The sequence below is a fragment of the Bufo bufo genome, chromosome 4, assembly GCF_905171765.1.
Source record: "Bufo bufo chromosome 4, aBufBuf1.1, whole genome shotgun sequence".
NCBI classification, from domain to species: domain Eukaryota; kingdom Metazoa; phylum Chordata; class Amphibia; order Anura; family Bufonidae; genus Bufo; species Bufo bufo.
In genome coordinates, this window is record NC_053392.1 from 511,663,925 (window position 1) to 511,689,410 (window position 25,486).

The 25,486-nt window shown below is 44.0% G+C and overlaps 2 protein-coding genes across 2 annotated transcripts in view; one reads left to right on the forward strand and one right to left on the reverse strand.

The window, feature by feature from the left end:
- Positions 1 to 7,776, reverse strand: part of CRNKL1 (crooked neck pre-mRNA splicing factor 1) — a 41,217-nt gene extending 33,441 nt beyond the window's left edge. The window contains exons 1-3 of the mRNA XM_040429691.1: positions 7,648 to 7,776; positions 3,394 to 3,546; positions 1,605 to 1,696 (exon numbers count right to left, since the gene is read on the reverse strand). Of these exons, the coding sequence (XP_040285625.1) occupies positions 1,605 to 1,696; positions 3,394 to 3,546; positions 7,648 to 7,695 (293 nt within the window). The 5' untranslated portion in view covers positions 7,696 to 7,776. The remainder of the gene's footprint in view (positions 1 to 1,604; positions 1,697 to 3,393; positions 3,547 to 7,647) is intronic.
- A 270-nt stretch (positions 7,777 to 8,046) lies between these two features.
- Positions 8,047 to 25,486, forward strand: part of CFAP61 (cilia and flagella associated protein 61) — a 320,844-nt gene continuing 303,404 nt past the window's right edge. Inside the window, exons 1-5 of the mRNA XM_040429693.1 lie at positions 8,047 to 8,114; positions 14,543 to 14,701; positions 17,468 to 17,621; positions 20,260 to 20,336; positions 23,400 to 23,467. Coding sequence (XP_040285627.1) covers positions 14,559 to 14,701; positions 17,468 to 17,621; positions 20,260 to 20,336; positions 23,400 to 23,467 — 442 coding nt within the window. The 5' untranslated portion in view covers positions 8,047 to 8,114; positions 14,543 to 14,558. The remainder of the gene's footprint in view (positions 8,115 to 14,542; positions 14,702 to 17,467; positions 17,622 to 20,259; positions 20,337 to 23,399; positions 23,468 to 25,486) is intronic.

The following is a 25,486-nucleotide window of genomic DNA, read 5'->3' on the forward strand; positions in this document are numbered from 1 at the left end:
CTGCGTTGGTGTGAACATGCCCTAAGAGTTGGTATTTATGCAGGGGAACCATTCAGCCCCCTCCAACATACAAACCCATGTAAAATAACATATCAGCCCTCCCGTCAGTGTCTCCAACATACAGTCCCATGTAAATAGTCTGTCTCCCCTTCCGCCAGGCTAAGGTTAATAAGCCCCTGGGAGGGGTTTGGGGTGAATGCAAAGCAGGGAATTATAGCCAAGTGATAAAGTACAGTCTCATGCACAATATAGTGTATGACTTCTCTGTACTTTATCACCTGGCTATCATTGCCTGCGCTAGGCACTGGAGGCACCCTGTCCAATATTCACTAATGCCCATTGCCCACCAGCAGGCTGCTTAACCCACCACCACTCTGCTAGAAGTATCAGTAAAGATCGCGGTGCCACAGCCCGCACAAACTGACCAATCAACAGCTTCCTTACAAATAAGAAAGCTCCTTACTGTACAGAGCTTTGCTATTGGATATTTCAGGCACCAGCGGTATCGCTGTACTTCCTGTGCCCTTTATAGAGCGTAAAATGGCCGGTACAGGTGGCTATGACGCTTGTACAGGGGTTATTGCGACCTATGAGACATACTATTACTTATGTTCTAGTAGAGCTGCCGCAGCAGCCCCAGATGAAAACACCCCTGACAAATGACAACTATGGCCTGTTTCACACTTGTGATGTTATTTTCTGGTATTGAGATCCGGCGGAGGATCTTAATACCGGAAAAAAAAACATTTCAGTTTAGTGCTCATGCATTCTGAATGGAAAAAGAGATCCGTTCATGATGTCTTCCGTTTGGTCATAAAAACGGAAAAATTAAAAATAAAAAACGGATCTGTCACCCTTTGACTTTCAATGTATTTAATGACTGATCCATTTTTTTCCGTTTTGATTTCACACAACCACATCCTAAGGCAACATTTACACGACCGTATGTGTTTTGCTGTCCGCAAATTTTTGGCGGATGCATTGTAACAATGCCTATCCTTGTCCGCAAAACGGACAAGAATAGGACATGTTCTATTTTTTTTGCGGGGCTACGGAACGGACATATTTTGGGGACCCATTGAAATGAATGGGTTCTCATCCAATCCTCAAAAAAAAAAAAAAAAACGGACACGGAAACAAAATACGTTCGTGTGAATGTAGCCTAATCAAAATGGATCAGTTTAATTCTGGTATTGAGCCGGATCTCAATACTGAAATTAACAACGCAAGTGTGAAAGTGGCCTATCATCATGGTCACGTGTTCGTCACCCAGTGATCACGTGGATTCCAGGACTGATGAAGGGAGTGACAGCACCTACTTCTGCTCTCACCGCAATCACACGCTCATAAAAGCGATTTGTTTACAGCGAACACGAAGGCAAAAACTGTACATTTTTCAGATAGGTACCTGACCCACAAATGCTCAATCTCCCTTGCAGATGATATTCTAGATCACCACTCACTGGAATGAGTGCCATTAAAGACTGCTAGCAGTAAAAAGGGATATCGGCCGTCATTAAGGGACAGTCGGGGGGACTCTCTTACTCTAAATGGCCGCCTGAGCTCAGGGGACCCTCACCAATGACAGAAAGCTGTGCTCTTACCTTTGAACCTCCTTTAGACTTTCCTCCCATTGTGCATACTTTATCCAGTTACTGATAACAGTTCTGTTTTTCCTTATGTTATCTTCAAAGGCCTGAAAATGAATATATTAGAAAAATGAAATCTGCTGCATCAGATCCTGCAAAAAAGAACGACTGCTGCTTTATAGTCGTGGGAATAATCTGCACCGTCGGCTTTATGAAATGTCTGCAGCGGGGACACCTACAGATCTCTAAAACCACAAATGACTATTGGACGCCTCAGGAGTTTAATGAAACCAGAGGTACACTTAAAGGGGTTATGCCATCTTAGACAATGGGGGCATATTGCTAAGATATGCCCCCATTGTCTGATAGGTGCGGGTCCCATCTCTTGGACCCGCACCTACAAGGAGAACGGAGCCGGGGAGAGTTGTGGCTGGAGGACCCCGGATTTCCCGGGGTCCGTCCACCACCAGGCGCAGCTCCCCGCCTCTCCCATTGAAGTGAGTGGGAGGGCACCGCGCATGCGTGGCCACCGCTCCCATTCATTTCTATGGGGCCGACAAAAATAGCCGAGCCAGCGCTCGACTATTTTCAGTGGCTCCATGGAAATGAATGGAGGGCAGCTGCGCATGCGCCGTCGTCAACTTTCTCCGCTCCGTTCTCCTTGTAGGTGCGGGTCCCAGAGGTGGGACCCGCACCTATCAGACAATGGGGGCATATCCTAGCAATAAGATGGGATAACCCCTTTAAAGCAGTTGTCTCATCTCCCTCTTACCCCTTTAGCAGTGCCAGATCACCTTGCTTCCTGTCTCCCCTGTGGACGTTAACCTTTTATTTGAGGCACTGTAGTGATGTCATAGCGCTGCTTACCTGTACGTGCGCACTCCTGATGCACAACAGTTACATATAGATAACAGTGCCTTACAGCAAGTCTACCGAAGGCCTGATAAGGTTTTGACGCATGGCAGCTGCTCTCGCTCTGCACCCCTGGAGTGAACAGCTCCAGGGCTATTGTGTATGCCCTGGAGCTCTCCTACTGAGATCTGTGGCACTGCAAGGCAGCGGCCGAAACAGGAGCAACAGCCCTTGCGTAATTATGAGCACTCCCTTCTTCCCGGCCACTAGATTAGCAACAACCCCGCCGCTCCTGAGGATAGGTCATCAATATAGCTAAAGCGGGTTTAAATATGCAACTGTATCCTTCTCACACTGCAGCTCTGTTGGTTCTGGCTGGCTGCTGTGTATAGCACAAGCTCACCAGGAAGCCAGTGTAGGCCGAGATGAAACCACGCCGAGAATGCTTGCAAGTCATTTCCACTGATTTCAATGAGAAAACCGCTTGTTGATTTACACAGCGCTTTTTTTTTTTTTTACCAGCTTGCTTTCTTAAAAACCACAGAGTGGGGGGGGGGGGGGGGGGGGGAATAGAACTAAATTAAAAACTACAGTCACTGTGGAGGAAAGGAAGGCGAGCAGGTGCTTGTCACACAGAGGCAAAAGGGGATGTGCTCTTTATACGTGAGTGTCTGGTATTTACTGACATATGGTGCCACATGGGCAAGGATTTAGGGGGCATTCCATATGCCATCACTCTATGAGTGGTGGGGGCCGAGCGCAGGGATCCACATGGATTCTGAGAATAGAAGGGAAGCAGCACTGATTTAGCACCACATTGTCTTCTGATTTCTCTCTCCCATCACCTGCATCATGGGCCCATGTATTAGAATGGGGCTGCAATGACCAGCGGAGGCAGGGGTGACACGGTAAAATCCCCCTTATGCCGTTCTAGCTTTCACACAGTACTTACCTTTCTCTTCCTTAACTTGTAGTCCTTGAGTTCCTCTCCATCTGTGATCTTCTGCTTGGGAGGCGGTGGCAGTAACTCGAGTTCTCGCTCCTTGGCTTCTCTCAGCAGCTGCTCAGCTGTTATCTGCACTTCAGCCGGAGCTTTATTTTTTACCTATGAAGAGAACTGAAGTGTCAGCGGCATCATATATACAAAGGGAGCCAAACTTAATATCACTATCACCTGGTTGTCTTAGGTCAGTTTCAGACCAGCATGAAACATGCTCCGTGTGGGAGCGAGACTTCCCTTGACCACATGGCATTACAATGATTTATAATGCTGTGTGTTCCTGCCTGACCTCTGCTCTAATGATCTTACTCACATAACGCCATCAGTACAAATCATTACAGGTGAGGTCTGGCAGGGACACACAGAATTATAACTCATTATAGGGCTCATGCACACGGCGATTGCCTGCTTGCAGTCCGCAAACCACGGATACCGGCTGTGCGCGTCCCCCATTTTGCAAAACGGAACGCCCAATGCCATATTAGAACAGTCCTATCCTGACAAGAATAGGACACGTTCTATATCTTTGCGGGGCTGCGGAACAGACATAAAGACGCGGGCAGCACGCGGAGTGCTGCCCGCATCTTTTGTGGCCCCGTTGAAGTGAATAGGTCCACATACGATCCGCAAAAAATGCGGTCATGTTCAGCACGGGAATTCACGCTCCCACACAGAGTGAACGTGTCGTCTGAAACTCATTCAGACGGCCGCATTGTTGGCACATTTTAGAAACTGTATTACAGCCAAAAATGCAAGGACTCGAACAGCATCACAGGGAACTACAGTGATTTCAATTTGGATCATTAGATCCGCGGTTGGGCCAGGGACTGCGGCTGTCATCAGACACCAAAGTGCGTCATCTGCATTAGACCTCGCACCGTGGCACCCAGCAGTTATTACTGCCAGGAGGACTACAAGTAGCAGCTCAGATTCCAAATGATCATTCTACATACATCTATGAAAACCGCGTAGTGTAAACATGATGCTGCTATAGACGTCTGTGGGCGCCCCCTGGTGCCCAGTACCAAAATCCTCCATGAAACCTTTCGGAGATGCACAATATCTGTGGGGACAGTAAGAATGTCACATGGATCTTGACATCTTATCGGATTCAGAAGATCAGTAGTCTCTGGCCTCACTTCTGTTGCAATTTTTTTTTTTGGGGGGGGGGGGGGGGCAGAATAGCTGCAGCACTATTTTTATCCTGTAAAATGAGATCCGAGCAGTCCACAACCCCCACCAAGGGACAATAAAAAGGGTAAAAAGGGGTTGTCTCACTTCAGCAAATGGCATTTATCATTTAGATAAAGTTAATACAAGGCACTTCCTAATGTATTGTGATTGTCCATATTGCTTCCTTTGCTGGCTGGATTCATTTGTCCATCACATTATACACTGCTTGTTTCCATGGTTATGACCACTGCTGCAGAACAGATACAAGGTGGCCCGGACGGGGGCTTCTTCCCACGGTCCCAGACACTAGAATGCATTTTCCTATATTGTGCAAGCACGACCTTCACTGCTGGATTGCAGGGTAACCATGGAAACAAGCCGTGTATAATGTGATGGAAAAATGAATCCAGCCAGCAAAGGAAGCAATATGGACAATCACAGTACATTAGTAAGTGCCTTGTATTCACTTTCTCTACAAGATAAGTACCACTTGCTGAAGTGAGAGAATCTCTACAGTGTTTGTAGGGTGCTTTATCATTTCCTACCGGCCCTCTTGTAACATCTGCATTGAAACCACCCTTAAAGGGGTTGTCCCAAGACGACAACTTATGCCCTATCTACAGGGCAGGGGATGTGTCTGACCTCCGGTGTCCCCTCTGATCAAGGGATCGGGGGCTCATGCTCCTCACCTGAATGGAGCAGCAGACACGCAGACCCATAGAGCTGTAAGGATGGGCAGCGTACATACGTGACCGCCGCGCCATTCAAACTGGGGAGCACGGGCCCCATTCTCGTGACCGTCAGGAGACCCAGCTGTCAGGTCCCCACCGATAAGACACTTATCAGGTTAGGCTACTTTCACACTTGCGGCAGAGGATTCCGGCAGGCAGTTCCGTCGCCGGAACTGCCTGCCGAATCCGGCAAACCGGACGCATTTATCAGACGGATCCATCTGACAAATGCATTGAAATACCGGATCAGTCTCTCCGGTGTCATCTGGAAAAATGGATCCAGTATTTATTTATTTTTCACAGATTTAAAGGTCTGCGCATGCGCAGATAGGAAGACCGGATCCATCAATGCGGCACTAATACATTTCAATGGAAATTAATGCCGGATCCGGCATTCCGGCAAGTGTTAGGCCCCTTTCACACGGGTGTTGCGGGAACAGCCGCGATTTTTCTGCGCGAGTGCAAAACATTGTAATGCGTTTTGCACTCGCGTGAGAAAAATCGTGCATGTTTGGTACCCAAACCTGAACTTCTTCACAGAAGTTCAGGTTTGGGTTCGGTGTTGTGTAGATGTTATTATTTTCCCTTATAACATGGTTATAAGGGAAAATAATAGCATTCTGAATACAGAATGCTTAGTAGGTGATCAATTGACGGTTAAAAAAAAATTAAAAAATTAACTCACCTTCTCCTCTTGTTCTCGTAGTTCCCGGTCTCTTCTTTACTTCTTTAATGATGAGCTGTGGGCTAAAGGACCTTTGGTGACGTCAGATCACATGCTCCAATCACATGGTCCATCACCGTGGTGATGGACCATGTGATTGGAGCATGTGATCTGACGTCACCACAGGTCCTAGCCGGTAGTTCATCTTTTAAGAAATAAAGAAGAGACCGGGAACTAAGCGAACAAGAGGAGAAGGTGAGTTAATTTTTTTTATTTTTTTTTAACCCTCAATTGATCACCTACTCAGCATTCTGTATTCAGAATGCTATTATTTTCCCTTATAACCATGTTATAAAGGGAAAATAATACAGTGAATAGACTGTCACCTAGCAACCGTGCGTGAAAATCGCACCGCATCCGCACGTGGATGCTTGCGATTTTCACGCAACCCCATTCACTTCTATGGGGCCTGCGTTGCATGAAAAACACAGAATATAGAGCATGCTGCGATTTTCACGCAACGCATAAGTGATGCGTGAAAATCACCGCTCATGTGAACAGCCCCATAGAAATGAATGGGTCGGTATTCAGTGCGGGTGCAATGCGTTCACCTCACGCATCGCATCCGCGCGGAATACTCGCCCGTGTGAAAGGGGCCTTAAGGATTTTTGGCTGGAGAGAAAACTGCAGCATGCTGCGGTATTTTCTCCATCCAAAAAACGTAAGAGGGACTGAACTGATGCATCCTGAACGTAATGCTCTCCATTCAGAATGCATTAGGATAAAACTGATCAGTTCTTTTCCGGTATTGCGCCCCTAGGACGGAACGCAATACCGGAAAAGAAAAACGCAAGTGTGAAAGTATCCTAAGAATAAACTGTCTTCATGGGTCAGTCCCTGGAAAGTGACAACCGCACTGATCGGCGACCTCCAATCAGTACCTCCCCAAGCTAAAACACTTAACATCTCCTGATATGAGGAGGGGTCAGGACTAGTGTTGAGCGAACTTGTGTTTTAAGTTCAGCATCTAAAGTTCGGGTTATCGAAGAATCCCATTATGGATTCCGCTACCACGGACCATAACTTTGTCCGTGGTAGCGGAATCCATAACGGGATTCTTCGATAACCCGAACTTTAGACGCCGAACTTAAAACACAAGTTCGCTCCACACTAGTCAGGACATGCTGGGAGTTATAGTCTCACTGCAGGATGGCGGTCAAGCCTCGCACATCACGAGGCTGGCACTATTAACACCTTCACTGCCAACGAATTAAGAGAGAGATTTTTTGGGTCAGGAAGGTCCATGGCCGGCAGAGGCCGATCACTATACAAATCTAGGAGAATAAAGCCCAAACAGAGAAGTCTGGACCTCTGTCAGAAGAGACAAGGGGGCAATGAGGAGGCAGTTCAGATCCTAAAATAGAACTATGGAAAACCTTTAAATAAATGGTTTTCACTCAACGTCCTATGTAGAAAAGCTACTATAACAGGTGATAGTGTGAAGGTACAGGACAGAGAGCAGCTCAATGAGGACCCTGCTATGGGCATATTCACACTAGACGATCTGCGTCTGCGCCTTCCCCAGTAGCGGTAACAGTACACTACGCCCCGCTCCTTCCAGCAGCTCCCTGTACAGACCTTGGCCACTTTAGGGATCCGCTGCTTCCCGGCCGCCGTAGAAGCCATGGTGCCCCCAGTTCAAAACACCCCACAGCAGACCGAACCTCCGAGCGCACACGGAAACCTCACGCACGTACGTGCACCCGGGCGCGCTGACGTCAGAGCGTACTACAGCGCCTGCCAATCGGCGTCTTCTCGACACTAGAGGCAAAAGAGATTGCTGCCGTCCAATAATTGTACCTCATGTAAGCTTATGTCTCCGAGAAAATGGCTGCCATTCCTGTGCTGGGATCTCCCCATAGCGTTACACTGGACTACGGCCATGTTCTTGGAGACCAAATCAGAGACAGGCTAATAGAAGGACTTGAAGCTGCTGACGTTAGGTCCCCTCAGTTTCCATAGCAACCAGACAGCGCGTCCTCCCCAGCATTGATAGGAATTGGATCTGCGAATAACATCGCTTCGCTTTCTTGGCGGCTGAAGAGGTAAATATGAGCACACACTGCCAGGCTATACTTTGAGATGCTGGGATTTGTTGTTCTTTGATGTTATATGACGGAATCATGTGACAGTATGTGACACTGTGGAGTAACAAATAACACAAAATCATACATTTAAAAAAAAAGGGAAAAGACAGTGATTTTCAGATTGGGGTGAGACTGCTGGAAATGGAAGAGTATAGCAGCAAGAAATACATCCTGGCATTGGTCGGCACCATGCACCATACTGAGCAGGTGTACAGGTGTGACGTCATCAGTGCCAGGATAGCAACCATAGCAGCAGTGGGGCCCTACAGATAAAGGGCCCATCTCCATATGAAGGTAAAGCACAACTAGTGATGACAATGGAGGGGCTGTAGAAACCGGAATGGGACATCATTGCATCCCCCCTTCTGCTGCTTCCCTGTTTGTGACATCACTGCATTATTCCTGTTCTGTGACATCACTGCATTATTCCTGTTCTGTGACATCACTGCATTATCCCTCTACTGTGACATCACTGCATTATCCCCCTATGTGACATCACTGCATTATCCCTGTTCTGTGACATCACTGCATTATCCCTGTTCTGTGACATCACTGCATTATCCCTGTATGTGACATCACTGCATTATCCCTCTACTGTGACATCACTGCATTATCCCTGTATGTGACATTACTGCTTTATCCCTGTATGTAACATCACTGCATTACCCCCTATGTGACATCACTGCATTATCCCTGTACTGTGACATCACTGCATTATCCCTGTTCTGTGGCATCACTGCATTATCTCTGTATGTAACATCACTGCATTACCCCCTATGTGACATCATTGCATTATTCCTGTATGTGACATCACTGCATTATCCCTGTATGTGACATCACTGCATTATCCCTGTATGTGACATCACTGCATTATCCCTCTACTGTGACATCACTGCATTATCCCTCTACTGTGACATCATTGCATTATCCCTGTACTGTGACATCACTGCATTATCCCTGTACGTGACATCACTGCGTTATCCCTGTTCTTTGACATCACTGTATTATCCCTGTTCTGTGACATCACTGCATTATCCCTGTTCTGTGACATCACTGCATTATCCCTCTACTGTGACATCACTGCATTATCCCTCTACTGTGACATCACTGCATTATCCCTCTACTGTGACATCACTGCATTATCCCTGTTCTGTGGCATCACTGCATTATCCCTGTATGTAACATCACTGCATTACCCCCCTATGTGACATTATTGCATTATTCCTGTATGTGACATCATTGCATTATTCCTGTATGTGACATCACTGCATTATCCCTGTTCTGTGACATCACTGCATTATCCCTGTTCTGTGACATCACTGCATTATCCCTGTATGTGACATCACTGCATTATCCCTCTACTGTGACATCACTGCATTATCCCTCTAGTGTGACATCACTGCATTATCCCTGTACTGTGACATCACTGCATTATCCCTCTGTGACATCACTGCATTATCCCCCTATGTGACATCACTGCATTATCCCTGTTCTGTGACATCACTGCATTATGCCTGTTCTGTGACATCACTGCATTATCCCTGTATGTGACATCACTGCATTATCCCTCTACTGTGACATCACTGCATTATCCCTGTATGTGACATTACTGCTTTATCCCTGTATGTAACATCACTGCATTACCCCCTATGTGACATCACTGCATTATCCCTGTACTGTGACATCACTGCATTATCCCTGTTCTGTGGCATCACTGCATTATCCCTGTATGTAACATCACTGCATTACCCCCTATGTGACATCATTGCATTATTCCTGTATGTGACATCACTGCATTATCCCTGTTCTGTGACATCACTGCATTATCCCTGTTCTGTGACATCACTGCATTATCCCTCTACTGTGACATCACTGCATTATCCCTGTATGTGACATCACTGCATTATCCCTCTACTGTGACATCACTGCATTATCCCTCTACTGTGACATCACTGCATTATCCCTCTACTGTGACATCATTGCATTATCCCTGTATGTGACATCACTGCATTATCCCTGTTCTGTGACATCACTGCATTATCCCTCTACTGTGACATCACTGCATTATCCCTCTACTGTGACATCACTGCATTATCCCTGTTCTGTGGCATCACTGCATTATCCCCTATGTGACATTATTGCATTATTCCTGTATGTGACATCATTGCATTATTCCTGTATGTGACATCACTGCATTATCCCTGTTCTGTGACATCACTGCATTATCCCTGTTCTGTGACATCACTGCATTATCCCTGTATGTGACATCACTGCATTATCCCTCTACTGTGACATCACTGCATTATCCCTCTAGTGTGACATCACTGCATTATCCCTCTACTGTGACATCACTGCATTATCCCTCTACTGTGACATCATTGCATTATCCCTGTACTGTGACATCACTGCATTATCCCTCTACTGTGACATCACTGCATTATTCCTGTTCTGTGACATCACTGCATTATCCCCGTTCTGTGACATCACTGCATTATCCCTCTAGTGTGACATCACTGCATTATCCCTCTACTGTGACATCATTGCATTATCCCTCTACTGTGACATCATTGCATTATCCCTGTACTGTGACATCACTGCATTATCCCTCTAGTGTGACATCACTGCATTATCCCTCTACTGTGACATCATTGCATTATCCCTGTACTGTGACATCACTGCATTATCCCTGTATGTGACATCACTGCATTATCCCTGTTCTGTGGCATCACTGCATTATCCCTGTACTGTGACATCACTGCATTATCCCTGTTCTGTGAAATCACTGCATTATCCCTGTATGTGACATCATTGCATTATCCCTGTACTGTGACATTACTGCATTATCCCCCTATGTGACATCACTGCATTATCCCTGTACTGTGACATCACTGAATTATCCCTGTTCTGTGACATCACTGCATTATCCCCCTATGTGACATCTTTGCACTATCCCTATACCGTGACATCATTGCATCATCCCATTACCCCTCTATGTGACATCACTGCATTATTCCTGTATGTGACATCATTGCATTATTCCTGTATGTGACATCACTGCATTATCCCTGTTCTGTGACATCACTGCATTATCCCTGTTCTGTGACATCACTGCATTATCCCTCTACTGTGGCATCACTGCATTAACCCTCTACTGTGACATCATTGCATTATCCCTGTACTGTGACATCACTGCATTATCCCTGTATGTGACATCACTGCATTATCCCTGTTCTGTGACATCACTGCATTATCCCTGTTCTGTGACATCACTGCATTATCCCTGTATGTGACATTACTGCATTACCCCCCTATGTGACATAATTGCATTATTCCTGTATGTGACATCACTGCATTATCCCTGTACTGTGACATCACTGCATTATCCCCCTATGTGACATCACTGCATTATCCCTGTATGTGACATCATTGCATTATCCCTGTACTGTGACATCACTGCATTATCCCCCTATGTGACATCACTGCATTATCCCCCTATGTGACATCACTGCATTATCCCCCTATGTGACATCACTGCATTATCCCTGTACTGTGACATCACTGAATTATCCCTGTTCTGTGACATCACTGCATTATCCCCCTATGTGACATCTTTGCACTATCCCTATACCGTGACATCATTGCATCATCCCATTACCCCTCTATGTGACATCACTGCATTATTCCTGTATGTGACATCACTGCATTATCCCTGAATGTAATATCACTGCATTATTCCTGTACTGCTACATCACAGAATTTTCCCTGTTCTGTGACATCACTGCGTTATCCCTGTATGTGACATCACTGCATTATCCCCCTATGTGACATCATTGCATCATCCCTTTACCCCTCTATGTGACATCACTGCATTATTCCTGTACTGCAACATCACTGCATTATCCCTGTATGTGACATCACTGCATTATCCCTGTATGTGACATCACTGCATTATCCCTCTATGTGACATCACTGCATTATCCCTCTATGTGACATCACTGCATTATCCCTCTATGTGACATCACTGCATTATCCCTCTATGTGACATCACTGCATTATCCCTCTACTGTGACATCACTGCATTATCCCTCTATGTGACATCACTTTATGCATTATCTTTAAAATGTAGCACCACTCTTTGTGTGATTCCTCCGCTGGAACATCATTGTGACATTACCATGTGTACTATCTCTGTGCTCGGATAACATTGTGTGTAGCATACATATGACATCACTGTACGCTTGAATCCTGTACAATGACATCATTGTGTGAATTAACAAGACCAGGAGAAAAAGAAGCAAATACCAAGCTGTCCTCAAAAGGGAGTTAAATCATTATTATTATTTTTTAAACATGAAACCATATCGAAGCCTAGTATAATGAGTTTCAAAGTTGGGCCGCCTTCTTCATGAAAGGTGCTCCAACTAAGTCCTGAGTAAAGGGTCTGAATACTTACGTCAATGCAAGATTTGGGTTTTTCCTTTTCAATAAATAAGCAAAGATTTCTAACATTATGTAACAATAGGAAAATGAGCGAGCACTCATACACTTGGCAACCAAATTGACATATGCAGAAAATATTTATTAAATCCCCATAAAATACAATAATAAAATTTATAAGAACAATGTAGCAATAATATACAACATTACAGTCACATATTTTGTGGTAGATATGATCGATACTATATTCGATAAGAATATATTCGATAAATTGAATGGTAGAAAATTCAATGTTAAAATATTCAGTAGAATATTCGATACCACACAATAGTGTCGATAAATTCAATAATATATATCACACCAAAAAACTTCAAGTATTGTCCAGATCCTATATATGCTGTTATTTGGGAAGAGGGGGTATTGTCTTCTAGCACTTTATCCCAATTTAGGAAACTGAATGTCACTGAAAATGTTGTAGGTGTATTCACTGGGAGCGCAATATGTTCATAAAGTGTCCACAGGAATCCTGATAATGTGAAAAGTCTCTTATAGCTGATCCTTTTAAGGTCGATATAAACTTTGAATCGAAGAAAACGTTAAATCGATATTTGGCTTACCGTCTAGCGTCTGCTGTCTCCCTATTGCTTCAATGGAGCTTTAAATATTTGCCGGCTTATTCAGTCGCTCCATACAGCAAGCTGGTTTGAATTTCGCTGGAGTTCCAAAGATCGCGGGAGTTGCCACTCTGTCCCGCAATTTCCTTTGGTGCAGCTTTCGACGATAAGAATAGTTAATCCTTTACTGTAGAGATTTTCTTCTGTATGGCCATACAGTGTTATCGGAGGCTTTTCAATGCAGGTACATAACTTGTTTCACCATACGCGTTTCAGGTAGATTCACTCTCCCTTCCTCAGTGGTCGAGTGTCTGCCTGCCCTGCCTCCATTTTTATCCATTCCTTAATTGCTTCCCAAATCTCGGACACCGGTTGTTCATACTACTCCCAGTTGGCCAAGGAATCCTCCCACATAATCAGGGGATAATTCTATACAGCCTTGATGTCTTTTTCTTACTTGCGGTTTCCATGCGTTTTTTTGGGGGGACACATGCGTTTTTTGGCCCAGATGTCCCAATTGGTGTGATATGTCATTGTGTGAAATATAAACTTGATATCTGATTGCTAACACTTATAAAATGACTTTTTATAATAAAATATGATTAAATACATTTTCAAGATTAAAATATCAATATAAGAATATAAAACAATAAATAATAAATGTGAGGAATCTTGGAAGTTTCATAGGAATCCTAAAGTTTGATATAATTATTCGGTGTGATAGATATTATTGAATTCATCGACACTATTGAGTGGTATCGAATATTCTATCAAATATTTTAACATAGAATTTTCTACCATTCAATTTATCGAATATTTTTATCGAATATATTCTTATCGAATATAGTATCGATCATATCTACCACAAAATATGTGACTGTAATGTTGTATATTATTGCTACATTGTTCTTATAAATTTTATTATTGTATTTTATGGGGATTTAATAAATATTTTCTGCATATGTCAATCTGGTTGCCAAGTGTATGAGTGCTCGCCCATTTTCCTATTGTTACATTTGCCTTTTAAGAGAGGGTGGGGTGATTCCCTCTATATGAGCTTGCAGCACCATACCGTAACTACTAGATAGTGAGCCACCACAACCTACCACTATTTCTAACATTATGTTTTCACTTTCTCATTATGGGCTACTGAGTGCAGTTATGGGGAAAAATTTTAACTTTTTTTATTTTAGCACAAGGCCACAATATAACTAAATGTGAAAGGGTGTAAGAACTGTCTGAATGCACTGTGTGCTGCCCCTTTAATTCTATCTACAATTCTTCACAGTCCTACTTTCATCATGTTCCTCTCATGCTTTTCGTTACTTTTTGCAGCATTCACCCCTCCATAATGACTGTTCTGACCTCAGAAAGCGGTACAACCGAAGTAGTGACCGTCCGGAGGACTGAGTCTCTTGATGTCCATGGCATCTCCGAGCTTAAAACTGTCTTCACTCAGCGAGTCTTTGGAAATGTGAACGTTATATACTTACTGTAAGTACACCATCAAATATTAGGCTGATTTATATCCTCTTCCTTTTTTCGCCTTCTCATCTCTCTTAAGCAGTTCCAGACAATTTTGCTTTGATGTAATTATTTCCATATAATACAACTGGACAACCCCTGTCTATATGCGCTGTAATGGGTTCCCCAGAATTGATGGCCTATCCTCAGGATAGATCATCAATATCTGATTGGTGGGGTCTGCACCTCTGCCGATCAGCTGTTCCCGGGTAGTGGAAATACTCAGCTCCGTTCACTGTGCAGTGGATGGAATCGGTAACTGCAGCACTGCTTCATGTGAACCAGCTCCATCCATTATAAAATGGACACAGCTATGTGGTTCCGGGGTCTATTTCCAGTATCGGAGCTCTTCTGGAACAGCTGATTGGCGGGGGTGCTGGGTGTCGGACTCCAGCTGACCAGATATTGATGGCCGATCCTGGGGATAGACCATCAATATAATAATCCTTGAAAACTCCTTTAAGGTGCATGTTTGCAGAGGGAGTCTCTAATAGTTAAGGTGGAAAGTGTCACGCTTCGTTGTGGGAAGGAAGGGATGGGAGAAACAGGGAATCAGGCCCCAGAACTAGGGAAGGAAAATGGACACCTCCTAGTGAAAACCCTAATTAATATCCTGACTGACTACCAGTATGAACAGACCCCAAAGGTAGGTGAGTTCATACGCAGGAATACCTAGAGTCCTATCAAGCCCTATAGGACCCTGGTACTAATGGCAGGGACGGGACGAGACTATCTGTTCCTCCAAAAGGAAGGATGAACAGGAGTCTCCTACAGGCCTAATACAAACAATAGGGAAATGCAACACACAGAACCCAAACAAAATACAAAAGGGAAAGGAAAGACTTAACTTAAAAGGAGCAATGGAAGCACCAGGAACTCACCCGAGATCCAACCACAACTATCCACAGGTCCAAACAGAAGCTATAAACCGCACAGCATTGTGGGAGAAGTAACTATAAATAGAGAATTTTAAATGACCCTAATAGCCACATCTGGGGAAAGAAGGTGTGGCAAGCACCAGAAACAACACAGACGTCATTTGATCCAAACGGAAAACATGTCAGATCAAACCATGCGTTGCCAGTCTTACCGATCTCCTGCCACCTGTTGCAGGAACGTCCATGACAGAAAGCTGCCCATTCACTAAATATGTGGTCACAAACCACCTCCTGCAGTATCGGCAGATTATTGGCTTCCTTTTTAGCAGACAGTTCTTGTGACGAATATCGCACCTCGCTGCCACCGGACGTCAACTACGTAGAGCCAGCGAGATACGGTATGGTCATTGGTTACCAAGGTGTGACGTTACGCCGTCCCTGAGGAGCAGGTGAGGTCAGTTTGGTACAGTGTTCACAGACTCCTCCTGTCCACACGGGCACAGAGAGTCAACAAGCTGAGGGAGCCTTTTTTACTGCCCCAGTGAAACAGCGCTTGCTCAGGCCGGGACGACTGCCACCAGCTTCTCTTCGATATAAGCCCGGTCCGCTAACGAGATTATATAGGGTGAGAAACCAACCCGCAGTAGCGTATAACTAGGCCGAAACACGGACGTGGGGATTCGTGATCGAGATACCAAAACAACACAAGATTAAATTATATATTTAATTGCCTTAAGAGCTCACTAGACATAACATAATATACACAGAAAATATATACAGTGGTCTGAGTGGTAAATACAGATGGCGTGGTACAACATGGTTAAGCAGAACAAAAGTCAGTTTACCAGATGGATGAGGCTTTTGGGTTCTGATGAATAATGGGTTTCTGTAAGGCTTGGCTGTAGTCACATGGGAGGCAGTGATGTCAGCCATTTCCAGGTCCCTTCCAAACACGTATGCAGCGTGACCCCCCTTCAGAAGAAAAGACCCGCCCGCTTGCTGGCACAAGCCTTTTGACCTGTGGGAGGGGTCCACTCCCCCTCTGCTTGGCCTGGCAGCAAATGAGCCACAAAACCGATTAGGGTTTATGGCTCCAGACCAGAATGTTGCAAGGAGGTGGTTCTGGGACCAATTGGTCCGCCTGGGTTCCGGCTACCAGTAGAGTCCAAGCATGGTACCATTATTTGTTTTTTATGGGGAGATATGTATATCCTTGGTATCCCATCACCAAACTATGACCGCAGGCCTGTTCATTGTGGCCACAGGGACACAAATATGTATCTGGTTTATGTCTGTGATGGATGGGCGATTCATAATTCCTTATGAATCGCCGGTTCCATGATGTCTGATAATGTTCATTGAACTGGGGAATTACCTAGACCCCCTGCAGGGAATCTTTTCTGCAGGATCCGTGCTATTTGAATGGAGGTGAGAAATTGTAAGCAAAGGTGGCCTGCTAGAAGTTCTCTGCCATTTGGCTGGGCTTTGAAGCAGGGCCCCCCTGTGGAGTTTACTACCTCTGCTATCTGACAGCAGATGGCTGGTGTGGGAACATGGCTGAGAGTAAATAATAATCCATATTCCTCACAGTTCTGAAATAACTTATGTCTGCTAACAGTCAAAATGTGGAGAATGTACACTTCTATGTTACATCATTGGAAAGTTTCAGCTTGTTGGAGGAGCATTTCCAATAGTAACAGAACCATGGGGGATGAATAGTTATGTATTTCCATTTAAATATTCATTAAAATCTGGGGGATTTTACTATAGCATATATTGTAGGTATCATTGTGCATTATTTGTATGTGGTTTTATAAAGATTATTGGATAACATGTGAAAGAGTCTATTTTTCTTCAGTGAAAAGTCCAACCTGGCTGTGACCATCAGTGACGAGAAGAACAGCGTCCTTGCTCATGCGGCTTTTCTGGACTATCCGAGCTGGGATGTCACAGACCAAGTGGAATGGGAAAATTGGGTGTATGGAAACTTTGAAGAGACTGACAAATGCACAGTGAGTATAATCGTAGAACTATCAAGAGGCTTGTCCAAGCCACAGATAATGATGAGCTCCACTCAGGATGTCAGACTGCTGGGGGACTAATATGCGGCCCCCCCACCGATCCGCTGCTTCAGGCACTGTACACTATAGTGTACAGAGCGGAAGTAGAAGTTTCTGGAGCTGACGTGCTGGAGCTCAGCTGACTTTCACTGGAATAGGAGCTGAGCTCCAGTAGTCCGACACAGCAACTACACAGTTTATAGAGATGTTTGCCTCCAGCTCCATATTCTGTATAGTTTCAGGCTCCAGCAGCTGTCTGAAACCCACGATCGGTGGGCGTGCAGGGAGTCGGACCCCCAGCAATATGATGCTGATGACCTATCCTGAGGATAAGTCATGAATATGTAAGTCCTGGAAAACGCCTTTGAAGGCAATGTTCACCTTTGGAGGCAATTTTGTTTAATGATTGCATTTACTCATTTTTGACTAAAAATAATTTTTTAATTGGCCTTTATTAAAAATATTGAGCTGTTCTGTCACAAAGGGTTAACTGTTTTTCTAGCTGTGTGACTGGTACTTTCACTTTATGCCTGTCTTCTAATAAACCTTATCTCTAAACTACTGAGAGAAAGAAAAGAACTGAGCTATAATGAGTGTTTATAATGTCAGAGAGCAGAGATAAGGAGTCCGTCTGCTCCTGGTGTGACTGAAAAGACCTAAAATCCAAAAGGTGCTACACAGCATGTCAGCTTTGTATAGAAAAAAAGACACCATATTTTTTATAAAGACCAATTTAAAAAAATATTTTTTGCTCAAAAGGAGTACAATTTAATAATAAAACTAATTGCCCCCAAAGGTGTACATAGCCTTTAAATGCTGTGTAACACGCAGGGGGAGATTTATCATGAGGAGAATTTTTTAAGTCAGTCTGCATTGCCATAGTTTGCACCAAATTTATCAATTTGTTGTTTGTTTGATAAATTTGGTGCATCTTGGAGTCTAACACTTCTAGCTTGAGATGTTACTGAAGATTGCGACAATTATTGAGACATTTAAAAGTTGAAGTCGATAAATTTGGCTTAAAGCGGTTGTCTTACTTCAACAAATGTAATTTACCATGTAGAGAAAGTTAATACAAGGCACTTACTAATGTACTGTGACTGTCCATATTGTCTCCTTTGCTTGCTGGATTCATTTTTTCATCACATTATACACTGCTCGTTTCCATGGTTACAGACCACCCTGTAATCCAGCAGCAGTGGTCATGCTTGCACACTATAGGAAAAAGCACCAGCCTATGTGCACTCCCGCGGTCTCGGCCACCAGAGAGGCAGGCGCCTTTTACCATAGTATACAAGCACGGCCACCGCTGCTGGACTGCAAGGTCGTAACCATGGATACGAGCAGTGTATAATGTGATGGAAAAATGAATCCAGCCAGCAAAGGAGGCAATATGGACAGTCACAATACATTAGTAAGTGCCTTGTATTAACTTTCTCTACTTGATAAAAAATGCAAACCGAAAATACGTTCGTGTGCATGAGGCCTAAGTGTGTATACATATGTACATAGCTCTCAGTCAATAAATGCTATTTACTAAAGTGAGGCGACCCCTTTAACATTAGAGAGATCAGTTACTGTCCCTCACCTGACATTTACAATACATGTGATACTACAGGAGGAGCATGGCTATGAAGTCAAGCCCACCAATAGTCTTAGCTCCTCTGAAGAAAACACTTTTTCTTTTTGAAATCCTTGTCTTTGTGCTGCAGAAAATGAGGTTTTAAACGTTATGTAAATTAGTTCTGGGCTTTAAAGGGAACCTGTCATGTGGATATTTGATTATAATCTAACTAATTATATACAATCATTAACTACTAAAAAGTACCTTAGATGTATTCACTTACTGGTGTGACACATGGTTACCTCATAATATACACACAAAGATGCCACATGCCGCATGCTAATGAGCTGATTTGAGTCCAGCGTGATGTCATTGAGTCCAGCGTATATTTAATTCAGAGCTATAGCCACTCCCCTGCCCACCTGCTGCTGATTCATATGGAAACAAACTGTCATTCAGCAGCAGGTGGGCGGGGAGAGTCAGGAGCTCATGAATATTCATGACTCATCATTATCAGCTGGAGCTTTTCAATACAAGATGTTGGCAGATTGACTGGGTCAATTAAAGAAAGTGACCCAGCATTTTGCTAAGAGAATCAGTCACTTATTTATGTTGCTCTTAGTTAGGACACCATAAAACTGGTGACAGGTTCCCTTTAAGGGCCTTCCCGCTGCCCTAATAGAATGCAGGATTCACTCCTTCACCTTTCTAGCTACTCCCTATGACCGTTAGTAGACAAGGCCAGACATTAGATAAGTTGTGTTGCCTGGCTGGCTCCATCTTCTCACGCAAGTGCCGTGCAATTGCACATGCGCAGTACAGCCCAGGTAGAGTCTGATGATGTCCGCCTCCACCCGAAATTGACGAGACATCCCTTTGCAAACATACTGCACCTCTTCCCTTTTCTAAACGTGCCTTTCAGCGTTTTTATCATTTTTTTTTTGCTCAAGCAATATCATAAAATAATCATATACAGCAGCCATGTCTGTCACCTCTTATTGTGATAATTCCTTTTCTATATTTCAGCCCCTGAACACTTTATTTCTACATCTCTTTGTTTCAAAAGATGAATTTTCAGTACAGAGCATCAAAGAGATCATGAGGTGAGACTGACTCTTTATTACTTGTCATGGTTTTCACTTAAAGTGGGCCTCCGGTTCAAGATAAGGAAAATTCATGGGATCAGAGAGCGCTTCCCCGTAGTGATTGAATTAGAGTATCACACATTACACTGATAATTGCAATCAGTGATGGCCAGTTCGCAGTCTTCACGATGATAGTAGGTGTAGAATTGGGATAACAGTAGATTGCAATGCTCTTCTGTGGGCATCTTTATCTAGGCCTATCAAAGAGAACAATAAAACTGTTCTACTGTGATCCCAATTCTACACCTACTATCATCGTGAAGACCACCCTTCAGATAAAATCTCCCCCTCACAGCAGCAGTAAACTGGCTGTAGGTTGTCTAGCTATACAGGCGTTTTATCTCTTGGTGCTGACTGCTACAGAAGGAGAGTATTTAGTATTTCATCCTCAATGGTATAACACTGCTGAAATGAAAAAGAGGAGCTACCAAAAATAAAAATAAAAATTCTATGAATATAAAAAACTTTTTACTGATGGAAAGGATTCTGTCTGGTGATACATTGTTAAATGAGTTCCCATCTTGTAAAGTGATGACATATTTTTAGGATTTGCCATCAGCGGGTTTCACCCTCCCACCAATCATGAGGATGAAGCAGCGGTGGTGTAGCGCTGTATCCACTTCTCTGGTGGTGCAGTTCCCTGCACAGTCCGTGGCCATGGCACACTGTGCAATATCCTAGCCCTGTGTCTTTATTCTCAGGATGGTGGGTGTCCGACATCCAGGTAGGTTGCCATCACCTTACCAGACGGTAATACTCTTTTAGGCTACACAGCGGCACTGGCACGGTGCTTCCTCGCCATTTGTCTTAGAGGCAGTGCGCCTCGCCCTCCTGGAGGGGGATTTAGTGGCATTATAGGCAGCTGCCTATCCTGTCTGTGCCTGGCTTCTGCTCTCGCTGCGTATGCCACCCCTGATTTCTAGCACAGTGGTACAGGGCATGCTCTTGCCTGCGCCCCTCAGTCCTGTAACGCGTTCTTCATGACTTGTCAGTCTATACGTCCTGTAATGGGCGTGAAATGCAGAACAGAAAAAATTCAGCCGTGGAAAGAAGCGTGGCAAAGCAATGGATGCAGCATCCTCTTATGTTAAGCAGCATTTTTCAGCCTCTCAATCTCAAGACGTTTCCTACTCAGTCACCATTACAGGTGATAACCCTTGTAAGATCTGTCAACAGCAGTACAAGAGCATTGCTCTATTGAGAAGTATTGTCTGTCAACCAGGAAGGATTACACGGGGTTGTAGCAGAGGTTTCCAGCCTCTTCCTTTTCTGCGCTCTCCATGTGGGTGCACTCAGCAGAGTCTGCCAGGCCTTTGGGAGAGGAACATCTGCTGTGATGTTTGCTTTTGCGTCGCGTTTAGAGCACTTCTCCCTATTATTTATTAAACTGCCTTTTATCGTTACATTTAGGCTTCTTGGAAAAAGCAAACATTTGCCAGTATCATTTTTATAGAAATGGCTCCCACTCGTTAACGACACAGGAGCAGCCATTAAAGGGTTGTCTCAGTTCAGCAAATAGCATTTATCATGTAGAGAAAGTTAATACAAGGCACTTACTAATGTATTGTTATTATCCATATTGCCCCCTTTGCTGGCTGGATTTATTTTTCCATCACATTATGCACTGCTTATTTCCATGGTTACGACCACCCTGCGATCCATCAGTGGTGGCCGTGCTTGCACGCTACAGGAAAAAGTACCAGCCTATGTGCGCTACCACAGTCCCGGCCACCAGAGAGGCCGGCGCTTTTTCCTATAGTGTGCAAGCACGACCACCACTAATGGATTGTAACCATGGAAACGAACAGTGTATAAGGTGATGGAAAAATGAATCCAGCCAGCAAAGGAAGCAATATGGACAGTCACAATACATTAGTAAGTGCCTTGTATTAACTTTCTCTACAGGATCAATGCCACTTGCTGAAGTGAGACGACCCCTTTAAGGATAACTCCTGCATTCCCGGATTTACTCATGATGCCGTGATTTAAGCTAATGGAACAAATATGGTGCATTACTAGTACTATAATACTACAGTCTACAGTATATTTCTCATGCAGAGTGACATAGGGAAAATGTGCGCCATGGCGATAATGGGGGTCATTTATCAAACTGGTGTAAAGTAGAACTGGCTTAGTTGCCCATAGCAACCAATCAGATTCCCCCTTTCATTTTTGACAGCTCCTTTGAAAAATGAACGGTAGAATCTGATTGGTGCTATGGGCAACTGAGCCAGTTCTGATTTACACCAGTTTGATAAATCTCCGTCAGTATCTGGAGTTTGCTACAGCTGAGCCTATGACATTGAGCTGATTGCCCGGGTTGCTGCACAGATGGCACCTATAGGATACCGCCACACCATGCACAAAGTGGAAGATTTTCAGAAATCGTATCCACATGCTGCGATGAAAACCTGCAGCGTAACCCGACCTTTGCTGCGGGGTTTCAGTCTGCAGCTGGTCAGTTTATGGAGAAGGGGCTGAGCCACCAGCCTCTCTCATTTATCATTTTCTACCCCTGTTTTAGGCATAGAAAATGTTCTCAATCTACGCCAGGAAAGAAGGGGTTATTAAGAACAGCATCTAAAATGCCGTAAATTACCCCCGATATCTATGCCTTCTATGCGCCAATTCTGGCTTTAGTCTTCCATGCCGCTTCTGGACAAAATGATGAATTCTTGAGGTCCAGAGTATACCAAAAACTGGCATAAACTGATGTATAAATGTAGGCCATAGCCCTATTTCTACGGATTTATACCACAATCCGCAAAGGGAACGCGGCCGTCCATGAGTCATATGTCATTCACACAAACACTGAAGCCTGAGACCTCATGGAGACTGAATGGGGCACAGTTCTTTTTTACAATATATTACATAATACTCTTTCATACCTAGATACAGTTTTTATCCCTAGAAGATTGTAGTGCGGGGCCCCTGGGCACTCCAGGGGCCACCTGCCAGCCTCCTGCACATTCTGTTACTTACAAGTTCTAATACTTTGTTACTTTGGTGTTCTTTTCGCAGGGCTGTGTTTAATGCGGTTGCAGATCTCCATTTTATATGTCTCGTCGCTCCACACAAAGTTGCTTTGAGTAAGTTATTTTATTAGTAGATTTAAGTGTTTTTAAAGGGCTTTTCCTATACTTTTATTTTCTACTATCCGACACCCAACAACCCCCTCACTTAGCTCTTCAGAGGTAGCTCTGGCTCTGGGAATTGCGCTGGAAGCAAATGGAGCTTATTACTGCAGTGCTGCTTTCATTGAAGTGAAGGGGGGTCATTTACTAAGGGCTCACGCACACGAACGTATTTTCTTAACGCTTCCGTTCTGGTTTTTTTGCGGACCGTATGCGGAACCATTTACTTCAATGGGGCTGTAGAAAATACAGAAGTTACTCCGCGTGCATTCAGTTTCCGTTTGTCCGCATGGCCGTTCCGCTAAAAAGTAGTGCATGTCCTATTATTGTTCGCAAATCACAGTCCGAGGCCCCATTCAAGTCAATGGGTCCGCCAAAAATACGGAACGCACACAGAACCTATCCGTATTTCATCCGTATTTTGCGGATCTATTCTATGCCGTGCCCATATTGCTCATGTGTTTGGTGATTAATAAGTTACTGTTTCCGTTTCCAATCCGCGAAAAACGGATCAAATACGGAAACCATACGGATATGTTTTGTGCGATAACGGAACGGAAGAGGACTTAAGGCTACATGCACACGACCGCATGTGTTTTGCGGTCCGCAAATTGCGGATCCGCAAAAAAACTAAACTATGACATCCTTTTTTTTTTTTTGGCGGATCCATTGTAACAATGCCTTAAACGGATAAGAATAGGACATGTTCTATTGTTTTTGCGGGGCTACGGAACAGACATACTGATGCGGACAGCACACAGTTTTTTGCGGACGCATTGAAATGAATGGGCCTGCATCTTATCCGCAAAAAATAACGGAAAAGACATGGAAACAAACAACGTTTGTGTGCATGTAGCCTTAATCAGAGAAAAAAAAACCTCAGATACGGAACAACGGATCCTTGAAAAACAGACCGCAAAACAACAACGGTCGTGTGCATGAGCCCTAAGACTGACATTTTACCCCAGTCTTTTATTCCCCTTTTGCGCTGGCTTTGCTGAAGGAAGGTGCACATCATTTATGACAGGGTGTGCGCCTCGTCATTAATTTGGCACCCCCCGACAGCAGAAGAGACTGGAGTCGTTTCCAGGCGTAAATGTTGGGGAATTCCACGCTGATGAATGTGACTCAAGAACGACGGGCGTTTAAAAAGAAGCAAAAACGTGGAATGTGCAACATTTTTACATCAAAAACTGATGTAGGGATGTTCGTAAATGACCCCCAATGTATTTTGTTATTCACACAAACTATTTTTGCAGCTAAACACAGCTTTTTCCAAGCTTTTTTTGATGGTATTTTATTTTTTGTAGCATCAAAGCAGTAATTTTTTCTATATAGAAGCCTATGAACAATGTCGTACCCCTAGCATTCTGCGTTTTGAAAAAACTAAAAAATAAAAGTGAATGTAGCGCTGGACTGGAACTTACTTATTAGGGTGCCTTCACGTTAGCAGGTTTTGTTGCAGAATTTTCTGTGACTAAGGCCTCGTGCACACAAACGTATTTTCTTTCCGTGTCCGTTCCGTTTTTTTTTTGCAGACCGTATCTGGAACCTTTCACTTCAATGGGTCCGCAAAAAAACTGAAGTTACTCCATGTGCATTCCGTTTCCGTATGTCCATATTTCCGTTCCGCAAAAAAATAGAACATGTTCTATTATTGTCCGCATTTCGGACAAGGATAGGATTGTTCTATTAAGTGGCAGTTGTTCCGATCCGCAAAATACGGAATGCACATGGATGTCAACCGTATTTTTTGTGGATCCATTTATTGCGGACTGCAAAATACATACGGTCGTGTGCATGAGCCCTAAAAGTCAGTTCCACTTGCCTGAACAGGGTAGTTATGGCAGGAAGAACACAGATTTCTGCAAGCCACATTCTGATGAAAATTAATTAAATTGCTGAAATGACATAATCTGCCGCTTGTGAAGGCGCCGTTAGGATCTGTACTAGATAAGCAATAAAATGGATTTA